The following is a 15448-nucleotide window of genomic DNA, read 5'->3' on the forward strand; positions in this document are numbered from 1 at the left end:
CATAAAGTGTTCTCAGCGTGTCACAGGATTACTTCACGACGACACGCACGTGATTAATATTCTATATGTTTTATTTTCAATGAGAAGCACGCCATCACAGTGGGAAAGATTATAATAGCTAATACTTATTCATTCATTTATTTATTTGTTTATTTTCTCTACTTCTTTGTATGTTTTCGTCAGTATTATAGATTCCAACATGGCTGCAAATACACAACAAATCACTCAACATCCACCTTTTCTTAGTAAACCTGGCAGCCCACCAATTAACTGGATTGAATGGTTCAGACTTTTTGAGAACCATCTAGTAGCTATGGACGCTATTAATTATTCTCCAGCATGCACATTTGCTTTACTATTTGGCTGCCTTGGTCAATCGTCTCAAAGAATCTTCAACATCATTATTCCTATTCCACCGCCACCATCTCATTCAGGTGATAATCAATGGAACGTTTATCTGGAGGCTGTCGCACATCTTAAAAAACAATTTGAAGAAGAACCAAATATTATGCTAGAACACCACAACTTTTACAAATGCAAGCAAAAAGAGGATGAAAAAGTGGAGGAGTACATTTCGGCCCTCAGAGTTTTAGCTACCACTTGTGGTTTTGGTCCGCTAGCTGATAACTACATTAGGGATCAATTGGTGTTTAATTGTGCCTCTCGTGAAATAAAAGAAAGAATCTTGAGTTTCAAACATCATTCTTTGTCAGAAGTAATTGAGTTGGCCCTGAGTATCGAGCGGTGAACTATTTCTAGTAGAGTCATGCAAGACCATACCAAGACCAGGATTAATTCAATTACTTCTAATGATTCGGAAAATGAATGTTCATTAGCAGCTGTTAACAGTAAGAGCAAGAATACAAAATTAATTCAGAAGAAATAGCCTGTGTTTTGTTACAGATGTGGTTCAAGGAATCATATTGGTAGTTTTCCAGGATGCCCACCCATTAATAAACGTTGTGTTATATGCAGAAAAGTAGGTCATTTTCAAGGGGTTTGCAGGAATTCTAAGAAAACCATCGATGTTCAAAGCATAGATAGAGAGGTCGATTCATGTTCAAATTCATTGAACAATGTGATTGTGTAACATTAGATTGTGGAAACTTTTGTATTAAGCGTCCTTTATGTTCAGCTTCAATCGATAATTTTACTTTACAGGTCATGGCGGAATCCGGATCTCTGAAAACCCTTTTGAGAGTCTTAACATTTTTTGAATGGTGTAAGGATAAAGAATTAGATTAATCTGATGTATACCTCAAAGATTTCGGGGAGAAAGACATTGATATGTTAGGATAATTTTCTTGTGTTGTACAATGTCTTGGGAGGGAGAGAGGGGCAAAAATTAATGTGGCTGAAAAAGGAAAGGATATATTTGGGTGGAAAGATTTGGCACGCATGGGGTTGTATTAAGGCCCAGGACATGAAAACCCAATTAAGTTGAGAGATTTACCCATATGCAACATCGATTTTCCAGAATCAGGCGGAAACATGATATGTTTGTATGGCATTTTTGATGAATTTAAACCTGTTTTTAGTAATAAAGTAGGTAAGGTAAAGGGTGTTGAGCATCATATTAAATTGATACCTGAAGCACAACCAGTATTGCATAAAGTTCGCTCAGTCCCTTTGAGCGTCCGTGAAGATCTTAAACTCAATCTACAAAATGTATGTGACCAAGGGATCATAAGCCCGACAGATTCTTCGCAGTGGGTGGCTCCCATTGTGGTTGCACGAAAAAAATCCGGCGAGATCAGGCTTTGTGCCGACTTGCGCGCACTTAACAAGAACATAATCGTGGATTACCACCGACTGGCCAGAATTCACAAACTGCTGGCAAACCTAGGGGGAGCCAAGTGGTTCTCATTAATTGATATAATGTCAGCATATCACCAGGTTTCGTTATCTAAAGACACAAGATTTAACAACATTCGTGACTCCATTTGGTGCGTATGAGTTTCTTCGTCTTCCATTTGGTCTAGCATCAGCGGGGAGCGTGTTCCAAAAATGAATGGACACACTTTTGAATGGGATAGTCGGAGTTCAAGCATGTTTGGATGATATCCTGATCTTTGCCAAATCCCTTGAAGAACACAATGTAATCTTAAAATGTGTTCTGACAATTTTAAAGTCCAAAGATGACTGTGAGATCAGATAAATGCAAGTTTGCTGTACAAGAACTTGAATATTTAGAGCATACTGTGTCCGATAAAGGGATTAGAGCGATTGAAGATGCAAAAGCATCAAAGGATAAGGACTTGTTGTGTTAATTTCTCGGCTTGGCTGAATATTATGCAAGATTTGTACCTAGTTATGCTCAGTCTGTGGAACCTCTGCATGAGTTGTTAAAAAAAGGTCATGGGTTTAAATGGGATGATGAGATGGAGTCTGCATTTAAGAAGGTATAGAAATTGATAATATCTGCCCAGGCTGTGGTAAATATTTTAGTAATTTACCTTGATCGGAATTTCTATAATATCAATAAGATCAAGTATGAAGAGCAGAGTCCGTGGTGGTTCGAATTCAGGGTCTTTATTCAGTAACTCGAGTTAAGGGAGAGCTCTGTCACCTGAGGAGGATCGGAAGAATCTCTAACTTTATTCTCAGAACACAATGTATTTATACATAGAAAAGAGGAAGGAGCTTCCCTTTAATGCAGGCACATGTCATATGTTGCAATAAAACAGAAGTCATGACTAAGGAAAAGAGGCTGCGTCATGAAAAATAGGAAACATGGCAGAGGAGATGAGGCTGCGTCATGATTAAATGAGGAAGCACGAGAGAAGCAGAAATGTGGAGAAATAACCCTAGGCTGGTTCCTTAGATAAGAGAGAGATGGTCGTGACAGGATGTCTGTTTGTCGTGTTTCAGCATTCGGGGGCTCTTCTTCTCGGAATTGGTTGTCGTGGTTTAGCAAAATGGGGCCTATTTCTCGGAATCGGCCCGATTATAGGGAAATGGTTACAAATGGGGGGGGGGTCTTTTTCTCTGAATCGGCTTAACCATAGGAATGTACAGTTTGAGTTTTAGAGGAAGGAGAGTGCGTGTGCAACTTTGTGTGCGCGTGATCGGGTTTGCTCGTGTTCTCGTTTGCTTGTTTTTCGACATGATGGGCTCGGGGACGTGACTGAGAGGGTGTATGATGGGACATAAACTACGAAAAATAATCTTTTTCCACATTCCCTCCTTGTCCCATAATATACCCCTTTAAAATTCTTCTTCTTTTTAGTCTACTTCTATACTCATTAGGCCGCCTACTTGTTCCTGTAACATGATTCTTTCCTTTTCTTTCTTTCTGGACTGGGGTTTGGGAATGCAGGCAGTGGTACAGAAACTACAGAGAGCTGGGCCACACTGAATACAGAGGCAACAGGTGAAGAGAATGGCTAGAGCAAGACCTATTATCATAAGGACCTTCCATCCCCATGAGGACAGGAGGCCCCAGAGCCATCCCGTCAGGGACCAGGCAGCATTGTCTGCGTCTAGTTTCTTTGAAAGTACATGAAGGCGGGAAATGGCAGAATATACTGAGGGAGTATTATCTGGAATGTATATACAGCAGCTGGATCTGATCAGTTCACATACGCCACCACGGTCCGCTAATATGATATCTAGGACCATACGGTTATGTAACGTCATGAGTCTATCGGAAGCCATCTCAGCGGTAATGTTACTTAATGCACCAGCTGTTTCGTTTATGGCTCCCTGGACTACACGAGTCAGTTGTCTTATGTGGCGTCTATTGATCATGGGCCCCCAGAAAGGGATGATTCCTTTGAAGAAATCGCCAGCCTCCTGATTCACTGTGTCTTCAGCATCCATGACCCCCCTTCGCCGTCTATTAATCACGGTCGGAGGATCACTTAGATGATAATCTGCTGGGGCGGTGTAGGTAGGGGGGAGGAGAAATGCAATGTAGCACTTTCCGGACCAGCCTTGAGGTAGCCAAGTACGTGCGTGAGGTCCACAAATAAAATAAGTGTTGGGGGCGGTGGTCATTGTTGGGAAGTTTAAATCAGGTAGGGTGTACGTCATATTACACTCACTGTCTCCCATCTTCTGACCCTTGCCCTTACCTCTTACACAAAACAGGCCCTTATGAGGCACAGCCCATCCTCCCTGCTCTGTCTGTCTCTTCTGAACTGAGAATGTTTCTCTAAAGGAGGTAGTATCGTTAAAGAGGGAATAACTGGTATTTTCACTATTATCTGCTCGTCCCCATGTAGCGGTGAAATCTACCATCTTTTGAACAGCGCGCACAGTCTTTGTTTTTATCTCGTTCCAGGTACTAGTGTTCTTGGTCTTGGTCTCAGGGATGTTTCTAACAGAGGCGGAGAATATCATAGAGAGAGCATAGGTAGATCCAGCATAGCCGAAAGGGAGAGGGATAAAAGGCATACCTCCGTGTACGGAGTGTGGCTTTAAGCCGCAGACCCAACAGTTGGTTTTGTTGATAACTAGTTGGTGTTGATGAAGTGTGGAGATGAATGTGTTATTGAAGAATTCTTTTCTCCTACTTTCGAGATGCGGGGAAAGATCTACGTGTGAATGCATAGCAGTGTTGTTCAAAAGCGTAGGGGAAGAAAGTGGAAAAGCTAGAAGAAGGAACCAACCTAGACAAGCCATGATGCAGAAAATAAGAATCATGATAGAAAGGAAAATGGAAACTTTGTTCTGTAATAATTTTGCACAATGAGTCTTTGTCTTCATGATTTCGGCTTCTTAGACTGAGTAAAGTATGCGCCAGTGACCAGACGCTTCCCAGCAACCGCTTCACCAAGCGTCCGTCTTGGACTTAAAGAGCCACTGGTAGGCCGAGGTCAGGCGCAATGTCTCAAGTCTGTTTTGGATACGATCGCAGCCGCGATTTGTACTCTTCTTTGGGCAAAAGTTCTGGAAGGGGTGAAATAAAGTCTGTCGTATCAGTGTCTTTAGAGTCTGATGGTTTAGTGCCTCTGGTCACGGGATCAGCAACAGCGTCCAAAGGAGTTGGTCCGTAGAAGGGCTTGCAGTGGCTCACGTGGAGCCACCCTTTTCGTCCTTCGACTTTGACGGCGGTCCTCGTTGTGAGCAGCACCAGCTTGGGAGACGTCCACCTTCTTTCCAGAGGGCTGGTTCGGTCAAAATTTCTGACGAGCACCCATTGGCCAGGCTGAAGGGAGTGCTCGTCGGGTGTGGTCTTGTCTGGAAAGGCTGCATCCACCTGTGAACGGCAAGAACGTAGTGCAGACATCAAAGAAGCCAAGTAATCTGTCAGTACATTTGCGTCAATATCAGTTAGCTTTTTAGGAGATGGGACACCCCAGATATTTGGAGGTCTCCCATATGTGACCTCATAGGGTGACATGCCTGTCCGAGAATGTGCCACCATTCGCATGTAGAACAGGGCAACTGGAAGAGCTGTCACCCAGTCTATTTGCTTGTCAGCGCATATTTTTGCCAAATTGGTTTTTAAGGTCAGGTTGTGTCGTTCAACCAGGCCTGCTGCTTGGGGGTGTCTAACACAGTGAAATTTGCAGGTATATCCTAACAGTAGGGAGACTGCTTCCATTAATTTAGAGGAGAATGGTTGTCCATTGTCAGAGTAGATGACTCTGGGCAACCCGTATCTAGGGAAAAATTCCCTCACCAATTGTTTAGCTGTCATATGGGCACCATAGTCTCGGACAGGGTAAGCTTCAGTCCATCGGGTTAAGGTGCAGACTACTACGAGGACATACTTGTATCCTCCACATCTTTCCATTTGAATATAATCCATTTGGTTGACTTCAAAGGGGTGATCTGGAGGATGGAACCCTCCTTGTTCAACTGATACACTTTTCCCGGGATTGAACTGACAGTAAATCATACAGGTTCGTACTTTTTGTTTGGCTGCTGCTCGCAGATGCTTGTTGTGCCATATCAAATTCAGACTGTCTAACATTCCTTTTTCTCCTAGATGGGCGGGACCATGGGCAGTTTCTATCATTACGGGAACCATTATGTCAGGGAGAAACCATTTGGACTTGTCTTTTGTTACCCAACCTTGATCTGTGTGTGAACCTCCCTCTTCCTCCCATTTTCTCTTTTCGGTCTCTGTGGCTTGGTTTTGGATGTCTACTACATCTTTGGTGGGATCGATAACTGGACAGATAGTTCTAATGATGGTTTCGGTGTTTAGTGTTCCTGTCTGAGCAGCATGTTTAGCTGTGGCGTCCGCCAGAGCATTACCTCTAGTGATAGAGTCTATGACTTTGGTGTGTGCTTTGCATTTTAGTATAGCTACTTCTGTGGGTCTGTGTATTGCTTCTAGTAGCTGGAGGATAAGATCTCCATGTTGGATTTTTGTTCCATGAGAGGTTAGGAAACCTCTCTCTCTCCACAAGATGCCAAAATTGAGGACTACCCCGAACGCGTATTGCGAATAGGTGTAGATGTTGACTCGTTTTCCTTTAGACCACTCACATGCTTGTGTGAGAGCTATTAGTTCTGCTGCTTATGCTGGATGTACGGGCATCCTAGCTACTAAGAGGACTGTGTTTTCTGTAGTGACAGTATAGGCTGCTGAAAGTTCGCCTGATTGGAGGCGCATACAGGAACCGTCTACAAACAGTGTGTGTTCCGGTGTACTTAGAGGGACATCTGTAAGATCAGACCGGGGCTTTGTGACTAGTTCGACTACCTCAAAGCAGTTGTGAATATGATTGTCAACTGGAATAGTAGGCAGTAACGTAGCTGGGTTGAAGATATTGCATCTTTTGATGATGATGTGGGGTTGGAACAGAGGGACTTCGTAACCTGTGAGGCGGGCTATGGTCAAATGTTGTGTCTGTGTCCTATTCAAGAGTAGTTCTACTGCATGTGGAACTTGTACTTCAAGAGAGTGTCCTAGTACTATGAAATCACTTTGTCGTATTGCTAGAGCTGTAGCTGCGACAGATTTCAAACAGGCAGGCAAACCTTGTGCAACAGGGTCAAGAGTGCTAGAAAAATAAGCACAGGGACGATGTTTGTTGGCTTGTGTTTGTGTGAGTACTGACAAGGCTGGACCTTCCCGTTCTGTGACAAAGAGGACAAAAGGTTCGGCATAATCGGGTGTAGCTAGGACGGGTGCAGAGCATAATGCTTGTTTAAGGGTGTCAAAAGCAAAAGTATGATCAGGTGTCCATGGCAATGGGGAAGAGGTTGTGGTTGTTAGCTGTATCAGGGGTTTGGCCAAGTATGCAAATTGGGGAATCCACTGTGTACAGTAGGACGTGAGGCCAATAAAGGCACGGACTTCTTTCTTTGTCTTAGGGACAGGAATGTTAAAAATGAGTTGAATTCTTTCAGGTGTGAGTGCCTTACCCTCCTTTGACAGCAGGTGTCCTAGGTAGGCCACCTGCTGTAAACACAATTGTAATTTCGAGGGTGACACCTTGTGGCCATGTTGTGCAAGGAACATTAGGACAATTCGTGATGCTTGTTCACATTCTAGTTCAGAGCGTGCGGTGATCAGTATGTTATCGACATATTGTAATAATGTTGTATTTGAGGGCATAACAATGTCGTCTAACTGTCTTTAAAGTGCCTGACTGTAGATACAGGGACTTTCTGTGTACCCTTGAGGAGCTCTTGTGAAACAGAAACTACGACCTTGTAGTGAAAATCCAAATAGGTACTGACTGTTTTGGTGAATGGGTACACTGAAGAAAGCGTTCTTCAGGTCGATTAAAGTAAAATGTGTGGCTTCAGGATCTATAGCTGTTAGCAGAGTACTGATGTCAGAGACCACAGGGTATTGTGGTACCACACACTTGTTTAGTTCACGTAATTCAACTACTAGTCTGTAAACTGGGGGTGCACCGTCATCTGTTTTCTTTCTTACTGGTAAGACTGGTGAATTACATATGTTGGAAGGTACTTCTCTGACTACTCCTTTCTGTATTAAGTCATCGATAATATGGATGAGGGCTTGTTCTGCATCTGGAGGTAACTTGTATTGTCGGACACGAAGTAGGACAACACCTTCTTTTAATGTGACCATGTGTGGTGTAATGTCCATGAACCCTACGTCAGTCGGATCTGTAGCCCATAATGTAGCAGGAATGTCTCTTAGTCTGACGTCTAATTCTCGTGTGGTGAAATGACCTTTGAAATCTCGGAGGAATAGTCGTATTCCTTCCGGGGAACAGCATATCACGGCACCCAGTTCCTTTAACGTCTGGATGCCGAGTAAGTTTTCGGATCATGACTTAGTAAGTACCAAATCAGTGGATGTTGTAAGAGGACCAACTTGAAGTGATACTGGTTCAGAAACCTTGTTGATGACTGGTGTACCTGAAAAACCCAAGGAAATACTATTCGAGCCAGAGAGGGGTACCTTGGGAACTTCGTTGTGTTGTACTGTTATCCTACTGGCCCCGGTGTCTATTAGAAATTTTGTTTCCTTACCAAAGAGTTTAGCATTTACATAGGGACCCTTTTGGTCTACCGGGACCGGGATCAGTGGACGACTATCATGTTCCTCCCAGCTGTCTCATGAAATTGAGGGGAATTCAGGATAGGATGACACTGGGTACTAATAGAGTTGGGTGGCAGGTTTAGTATCAGTTGGGGGAGCTGATGTGGGAACAGAGGGTCGTGGGGGATAGTTACGGGGTTGGGTCTTCCCAGTGGCAATATTATATTGTAATACTGGACAGTCACGGACAAAGTGACCTGGCCTTTTACAATAATTGCAAGTAACTTTTTCTTGTCACACTTGAGACTGTTTAGGGGTCTGTTGGATTGTATTAGTCTGTGCTACCAATACCTTCATTTTAGTATCCTTTGTTCTTTTCTTTTCTTGTTCTTGTTCATCTCTAATTCTATTTTGGTGATATTGGAGCATCTGAAGTGCTTGTGAAGGGGAGCTTGCTTGCCAAGTACTCTCTACCTTCAGTACTCTATTTCTGATCGTAGGCAAGGCATTCTCTACGAATTTGGAGACAAATAATCGACTATAGGTGTCTCCACCTGAAGAGAGGCCGCTGTTGATGAGAAAACATTTATCTAACCTTGTATAATAGTCCCCTATATCCTCATCTGGTTTCTGTTTGCATGCAGAGATAGCATCCCAATCTTCCTTTTTAGTGGTCAACAACTGGGAGAGTATTTTCGGGAGAAGGCGAGGGAGTTCTAGGACTAGAGGTCCAAAGCCTTGTCCAGCAGCATGAGTATTTTCTTCTGCCTCTAAAGCTGTCCATGCTATCTTTTTCCCTTTATCTCCCAATCTTTCTCTTTTAGTTTGTCATATGTCCCTGAGGCAGTAGGACCTTGAGGAGAATATTAAGATCCTTATAGGTAAAGGAACCCATTTGGAGAATATCCTTGAGTTCCCTATGGAAACCCGAAGGATCTTTTTCATGAGAAGGGACCATTTTCTTCATTTCTAATATTTCTATTTTTGTCAGGGGTGTGTAGACAAATGTTTGTTGTAGCTTTCCTCCAGAATCTACAACGGGATGTACTTCTCGGAGAGGGAACTGTCCTTGGTCATAGTGATGGGGATTTGCGTCATAACTGTCTGAAAAGTATTGAATATATCGCTGTCGTAGGTCAAGGAAAATATTTGGGAACTCTTGTCCTCTGGCCACCCACCTCCTTTCTAATCAGTCTCGTAAGAGAGAATGTAACTTTTTGGCCAGGCAACCAGTATCTTCGTACATCGTAATGAGGTGTTGAACCATATATATGCTTGCTAGCCTTTGGGATGTTAGAGGGATCGATAAAAACATTTGAGCGACTATATCAGGGCCATCTATAGAGTATTGAGATACCCAATGGGTGCTTGATCGAGCTAGTTCTTTTTCTTGGGTAGTGAGTGGAGGTTCGTCGTCCATCCAATCATCTAGAGCTTCTCGTGTTCGTTGGAACAATCTATCTGTAGGATCTGACAATTTCTTAGTTTTAATTTTGAATTGTCCACTATTCTGGGAACGAGGGATACGGGAGCACTGCTCCTTGGAAGGCAGTTTCTTCTTCCCTGTCTGTACTCTCATTCTCTATTTCCTGAATAGGGGTGTCTTTTCGATGGGAATCAGAAACCTTGCTTGTAAAGAGTGGAATAAAAAGATCTTTTTATTTTATTTTATTGTAATTACCTGCAACCAATGCTTGATCTAGTTGTAATAAATCATCAGGAACTCTTTTTCCTGCACTAGCTATCATTCTGATAAAACATGTGATCATGAATCGTGAGAGGCATTTTCTATGCGCTATGGGCCTATTTTTAATAGCTTCTTGTAGGGCTTCTAAATTTTCTCCTGTTCGAAGAGCCTCGTAAATCTTGTTTAGGCAATTTGTGACATTCGGTACCTCCCGTATACCTTCTAGAGCCTCTCGTAGGCGAAGGGAGATATCCACTTGTGAACCTTCCCCTGGGGTCGGGTCGTAATCACATTCTAACATGGGTGGATCTCCGCTTGAGGTGTCAGAGATGGTTTCAGTCTGGGTGACTATTCGTCTGGCTGTTATTTGATTGGTATAAGCAGGAGGAGGTTCCATTAAGTAAGTGGTAATGAAGTCTTTGGGAGCAGAAGGAGTTTTAGGACATGGAGGTGCTGTGGGAATACTTGGGTTAACTGTCAAGACTTCAAGCACTATAGCTAGCATTAGGTCAGTGCAAGCGAAAACTCAGCGGTCATTAAAGCAGGTCTCTAAATATCCACGTTGGAGGAGGCAGCATAGAGTGACCACGTTATTCCTGCAGCACTGTGTCCTGAACCTAGGAAAGCGAGTACCCCAACATGGCCGCCGAGGAGGATCACGAACAGTGTGGAGTGAGCGTTCCAGTCTTCGAGAGCGCGCGAGCAGCTGTGGAGATGAAGCGCACGGCTGCTCTGGAATCTGCGCACTTCAACTGACCTCTTCACCGGAGACATAGCGCGGCTCTCGTGTGAAATTCCTGTCAGCGCTTCTTGTTCTTAGTTGTTTCTTATCGCATGCGCAATGTGGGATTCTGGCAAGTGACTTTATTTGAAGAATTTCGTAGTATTGCATTTAGTTAGTGCCACTTCATAGGATTCCAGTTAGATATGTCGTAGTATCAGAGTAGGGGTTATTACCTCACCTTAGATTAAGACTGTTTTCTAGAACTATAGTTAGCTTACTTATAGCAATGTTTAGTCATTTCAGTGTCGACTTCAGCGTTCATTTCTTGAGTCAGAACATTCACCATCCTAATTCCCCAAGAGACTCTCCAAGCCAACTTCCTATTAGTCCTTCGCTTTGGGCCACTTGAAGGAACGGTTAAGAACCCGTCAGCTACCACATCGAGAGGCCATCCAGCTCATACAGAGGGTAAGAGGCATCACCTGTTATTCCAAGTAAATCACAGCAACTGTTTAGAGTGTAATACATAAGTTATTCCTTTTAGAGGTGGTGGGCATAGGAACCTGCGTCGACTCCAGTGTTACTTGAACCTTCTGACAGATTGAAGTGCCAACTTTTCACTCGAGTCGACATGGCTGAGGGATTTGCTATGAACTCCTTGGCGGGAATCTTAGAAGGGTTACAGGCCCAGCTTACATGCTCCACAGAAGAGAATAGAGTCCTTAGGGATGAGGTAAAAAGGTCCCAACAAGAAACTCGTCACGTTCAACAGAAATTAGAGGAACTCATAGCGGGAACAACTCCTTTACCTAGTTTCAATTCCTCTCATAACTCTGGTGCAGAAGTGGCCACGCAAGTGATTCATTCAGTGGCTCCAATTGTTCCTTTAGCCAACCCAGAACGCTTTAGCGGGGACCCCCATAAGGCCCAAATTTTCCTCACGCAATGTTCCTTGCATTTCTTGTGCAGATCAGTAGTTTTCAAAGAGGATCAAGCCAAGGTCGCATTCATGTTGTCTTACTTGAGCGGTGACGCCGCTGCCTGGTCTATGCCGTTGGTCTCTCGAAATGACGCAGCATTATATGATTTTAACCGTTTCAAGAAAGAATTTCTATGAATATTCGATCGAAGAACGGCCAACCAAGCTACAGACAATGAACTCCTAGATCTCAAGCAAGGCAATCGAGAATTGGTAGCATATATAGCCCAGTTCAACAACCTAATCGTCGAAACAGATTGGCCCGACAGTAAACGTGCGGCGATATTCTATCGAGGTCTTAAAGATGAAATAAAAGATGCCTTAGCACAGATCCCAAAATGTCCTCAGGAAATATCAGAACTTATAGATTTAGTTCTTCAAATTGAACACCGATTGTTTGAAAGAAGGTCAGAAAAGAAGCGAGATTACACGTCATTTGTGCCACGCCTAGACCGTATGAGATCTGAACCCTCAAAACCCGACACTGGTACCGGAGAGGAACCAATGCAAATAGGTTCCATCAGAGGACCTCTCTCACAGGAAGAAAAAGACAAGAGGCGAGCAAACCAGTTGTGCTTGTATTGTGGTACCTCAGGACATTTTGTGAGAGAGTGTCCGAAGAGAAACAAAAATAGCCAGGGGTTAAAAGAGCGATCCCACCAGTAAAGGGAGTTGCCCTGGTGGGATGTTCCGAACAGTCAACTCATGAACCTCCGCAACTGATTAACACATTACAGTCAGCGGCCCCTCACCTTACTGTGTTTTTTACAGTCAAATTCGGACCCCAGAAGTTGGAAGAAGTTTCAGTTATGATTGATTCGGGGGCCACAGGGAACTTCTGCGACCTGAAATATGCGCAAGAGATGGGCATAAAGGCGATTAAGAAGAAGAACCTCGAAGTAGTAAAAGCGGTCGACGGTTCCAATTTGACTTCAGGACCCATAGTAGAAGAAACGGAGACCTTAGAATTGGAGGGGTTGCAGGGTCATCGAGAATTTATCAGATTTAACCTCATAGATGCACCTCAGTTCCAGCTGATCTTGGGTTTGCCATGGTTGACTACTCATAATCCGATTATTGATTGGGAGAGGAGGACGGTCAAGATGAACTCGGAATTTTGTCAGAGGAATTGTTTTGCTAAAGGTCCAGAAGAGTGCGAGGGATCGCCGGCTACGGAGTTGGCTAAATTGTTGCTCCGCATTTGCACTGTTAGCGCAGGAGAAATACCTGAAGAATACCAAGATTTTGCAAGTGTGTTCGACAAAAGGAATGCAGAGAAACTACCGCCGCACAGGAGCTACGATTGTAAGATTGAGTTGGAAGCTGGTGCCAACCTGCCCTGTAGTCGAGTTTATGCGCTCACAGAAAAGGAAAACATCTATCTCAAAGAATATTTGGAAGAGTACACTAAAATGGGATTCATAAGGCCATCACAATCTCCAGTTTCGTCTCCGCTTTTCTTCCGGCCCAAGAAGGATGGGACCCTCCGCACGTGTATTGATTATAGAGCCTTGAATCAAGTCACAGTAAAAAAACGGTACCCATTACCTCTCATCAATCAGCTATTGGACCAAGTCAAAGGAGCAAAAATTTACACCAAGCTTGATCTGCGTGGGGCTTACCATTTGGTGAGAGTGGCCGAGGGTGATGAATGGAAGAAAGCCTTTCGGACCAAGTATGGATTGTTTGAGTATCAAGTGATGCCTTATGGGTTGAGCAATGCCCCAGCAGCCTTCCAAAACTTCGTAAACGATGTTCTGCGAGAATTCTTGGATCGAGTGGCTGTAGTGTATATTGATGACATATTGATTTTTTCCGACAAGATGGAAGATCACGTCAAGCATGTGCGAGCCATACTCCAGAAGCTTTTGGATAACCACTTGTACGTGAAGTTGGAAAAGTGTTCATTCCATGCCGAGAAGGTGGAGTTCTTGGGATTCATGTTGTCCGCAGCTGGGGTCGAGATGGATAATTCAAAGGTCCGTACCATTCAGGAGTGGTCGTCACCAGGGAGTGTGAAGGAAATCCAAAGTTTTATTGGTTTTGCCAATTTTTACCGGAGATTCATTCCTAATTTCTCGTCTAAAGTCACTCCCATTACTCACCTGCTAAAGAAGGGGCAAAAATTTGTGTGGACCGCAACTGCAGAACAAGCCTTCCAAGACTTGAAGACTGCCTTCATTAGCGCCCCTATCTTAATGCACCCCGATCCGGAACAAGCATTTTTCGTTGAAACAGATGCATCAGACTTTGCAACCGGAGGAATTTTATCGTAGAGAAACAAAACGACGGGACAACTGCATCCGGTGGCCTACCGGTCCAGGAAGCTGTCTGACACGGAGCGTAATTACTCCATCGCCGACAAAGAATTGTTGGCTGTTTGAGAAGCATTCCAAGACTGGCGACACTACTTACTGGGGGCCAAGCATACTGTCACTGTATTTACAGACCATCGTAACCTCCAATTTCTCAAGTCTGCAAAAACACTTTCGCCACGTCAATTGAGATGGTCTCTGTATTTCTCAGAATTTGACTTCGTGATCACGTACAAACCAGGTGCGAAAAATGGGAAGGCGATGCCCTTTCGCGCATGAACCCAACAGCCGAAGAAAAACCTTCAGTCGAAGAACCGATAGTTCCGTTGAAACAAATTATCGGGGCCATGCAAATGAAAGAATTCGATGAACAAATTCAGCAAGTTTGCTCAGAGGAGGATCTCCGTAAGTGGGCCGAGTTGGATAGAAAAAGAACTCTTGTCGATGGACTTCCTTATCATGAAGGCAAGCTATATCTTCCGACCAGAAAACTTCAAGAAGAGGCCTTGAAAGGTTGCCACGATGACCGGTTGGCGGGTCACAAAGGAGTTAAGAAGACTGAAGAACTGGTCAGACGACACTTTTGGTGGCCAGATTTGGCAGCCCAAGTAAGACAATATGTTTCGACCTGTGAGATCTGCATCAAGGGGAAGCCTAGTCGACAGGCCCCGCAAGGGTTATTGCAACCCTTACCCAACGCACCCTACCCATGGCACACAGTGACACTAGATCTGATAGTGGATCTGCCCCCTAGTCAAGGCAACACGGTGATTTTGGTGGTGGTGGACTCATTTTCAAAAATGGGACATTTCATTCCCTTCAAGACTGTACCCACAGCTTCACAATTAGTGCAGACCTTTAACCAACACATAATTCGGGCAATCGGGATTCCACAAGTAATCATTTCAGATAGGGGGTCACAGTTCATGTCGAAATTTTGGAAGACCTTTATGCACAATTTAGGTATAGATACACGTTATTCGACTAGTTATCATCCTGAAACAGACGGTCAGACCGAGAGGTTGAACCAAGATCTAGAGCAGTATTTACGCCTCTATCTGTTAGAGCATGATGTTGAGTGGTCTGAATTACTGTGGACCGCAGCATTCGCATACAATAACGCAACTCATGACTCCACAGGGTTTACTCCATTTTACTTGAACACAGGCAGACATCCGGTTATCACACTTGGAAAACAGATTGGAGAGGTCCCCGCCGTTACTAGTGTAATGGAAGAGCTACAGGGTTCTTACAAAAGAGCATTGAGAAACTTAATCAGGGCCAAACAATCCTATAAGAAACAGGCAGATAAAAAGAGAAG

At 43.9% G+C, this 15448-nt stretch overlaps 1 protein-coding gene across 1 annotated transcript; it reads right to left on the minus strand.

The window, feature by feature from the left end:
• Positions 1–3225: 3225 nt before the first annotated feature.
• On the minus strand, positions 3226–4710 carry LOC147698556 (uncharacterized). Its single transcript, XM_086933458.1, has one exon. The coding sequence runs from the start codon at positions 4708–4710 to the stop codon at positions 3226–3228; it is 1485 nt and encodes a 494-aa protein (XP_086789584.1).
• Between the last annotated feature and the right edge of the window lie 10738 nt (positions 4711–15448).

Source organism: Lissotriton vulgaris, chromosome 8 (assembly GCF_964263255.1).
Source record: "Lissotriton vulgaris chromosome 8, aLisVul1.2, whole genome shotgun sequence".
Classification (NCBI taxonomy): Eukaryota; Metazoa; Chordata; class Amphibia; order Caudata; family Salamandridae; genus Lissotriton; species Lissotriton vulgaris.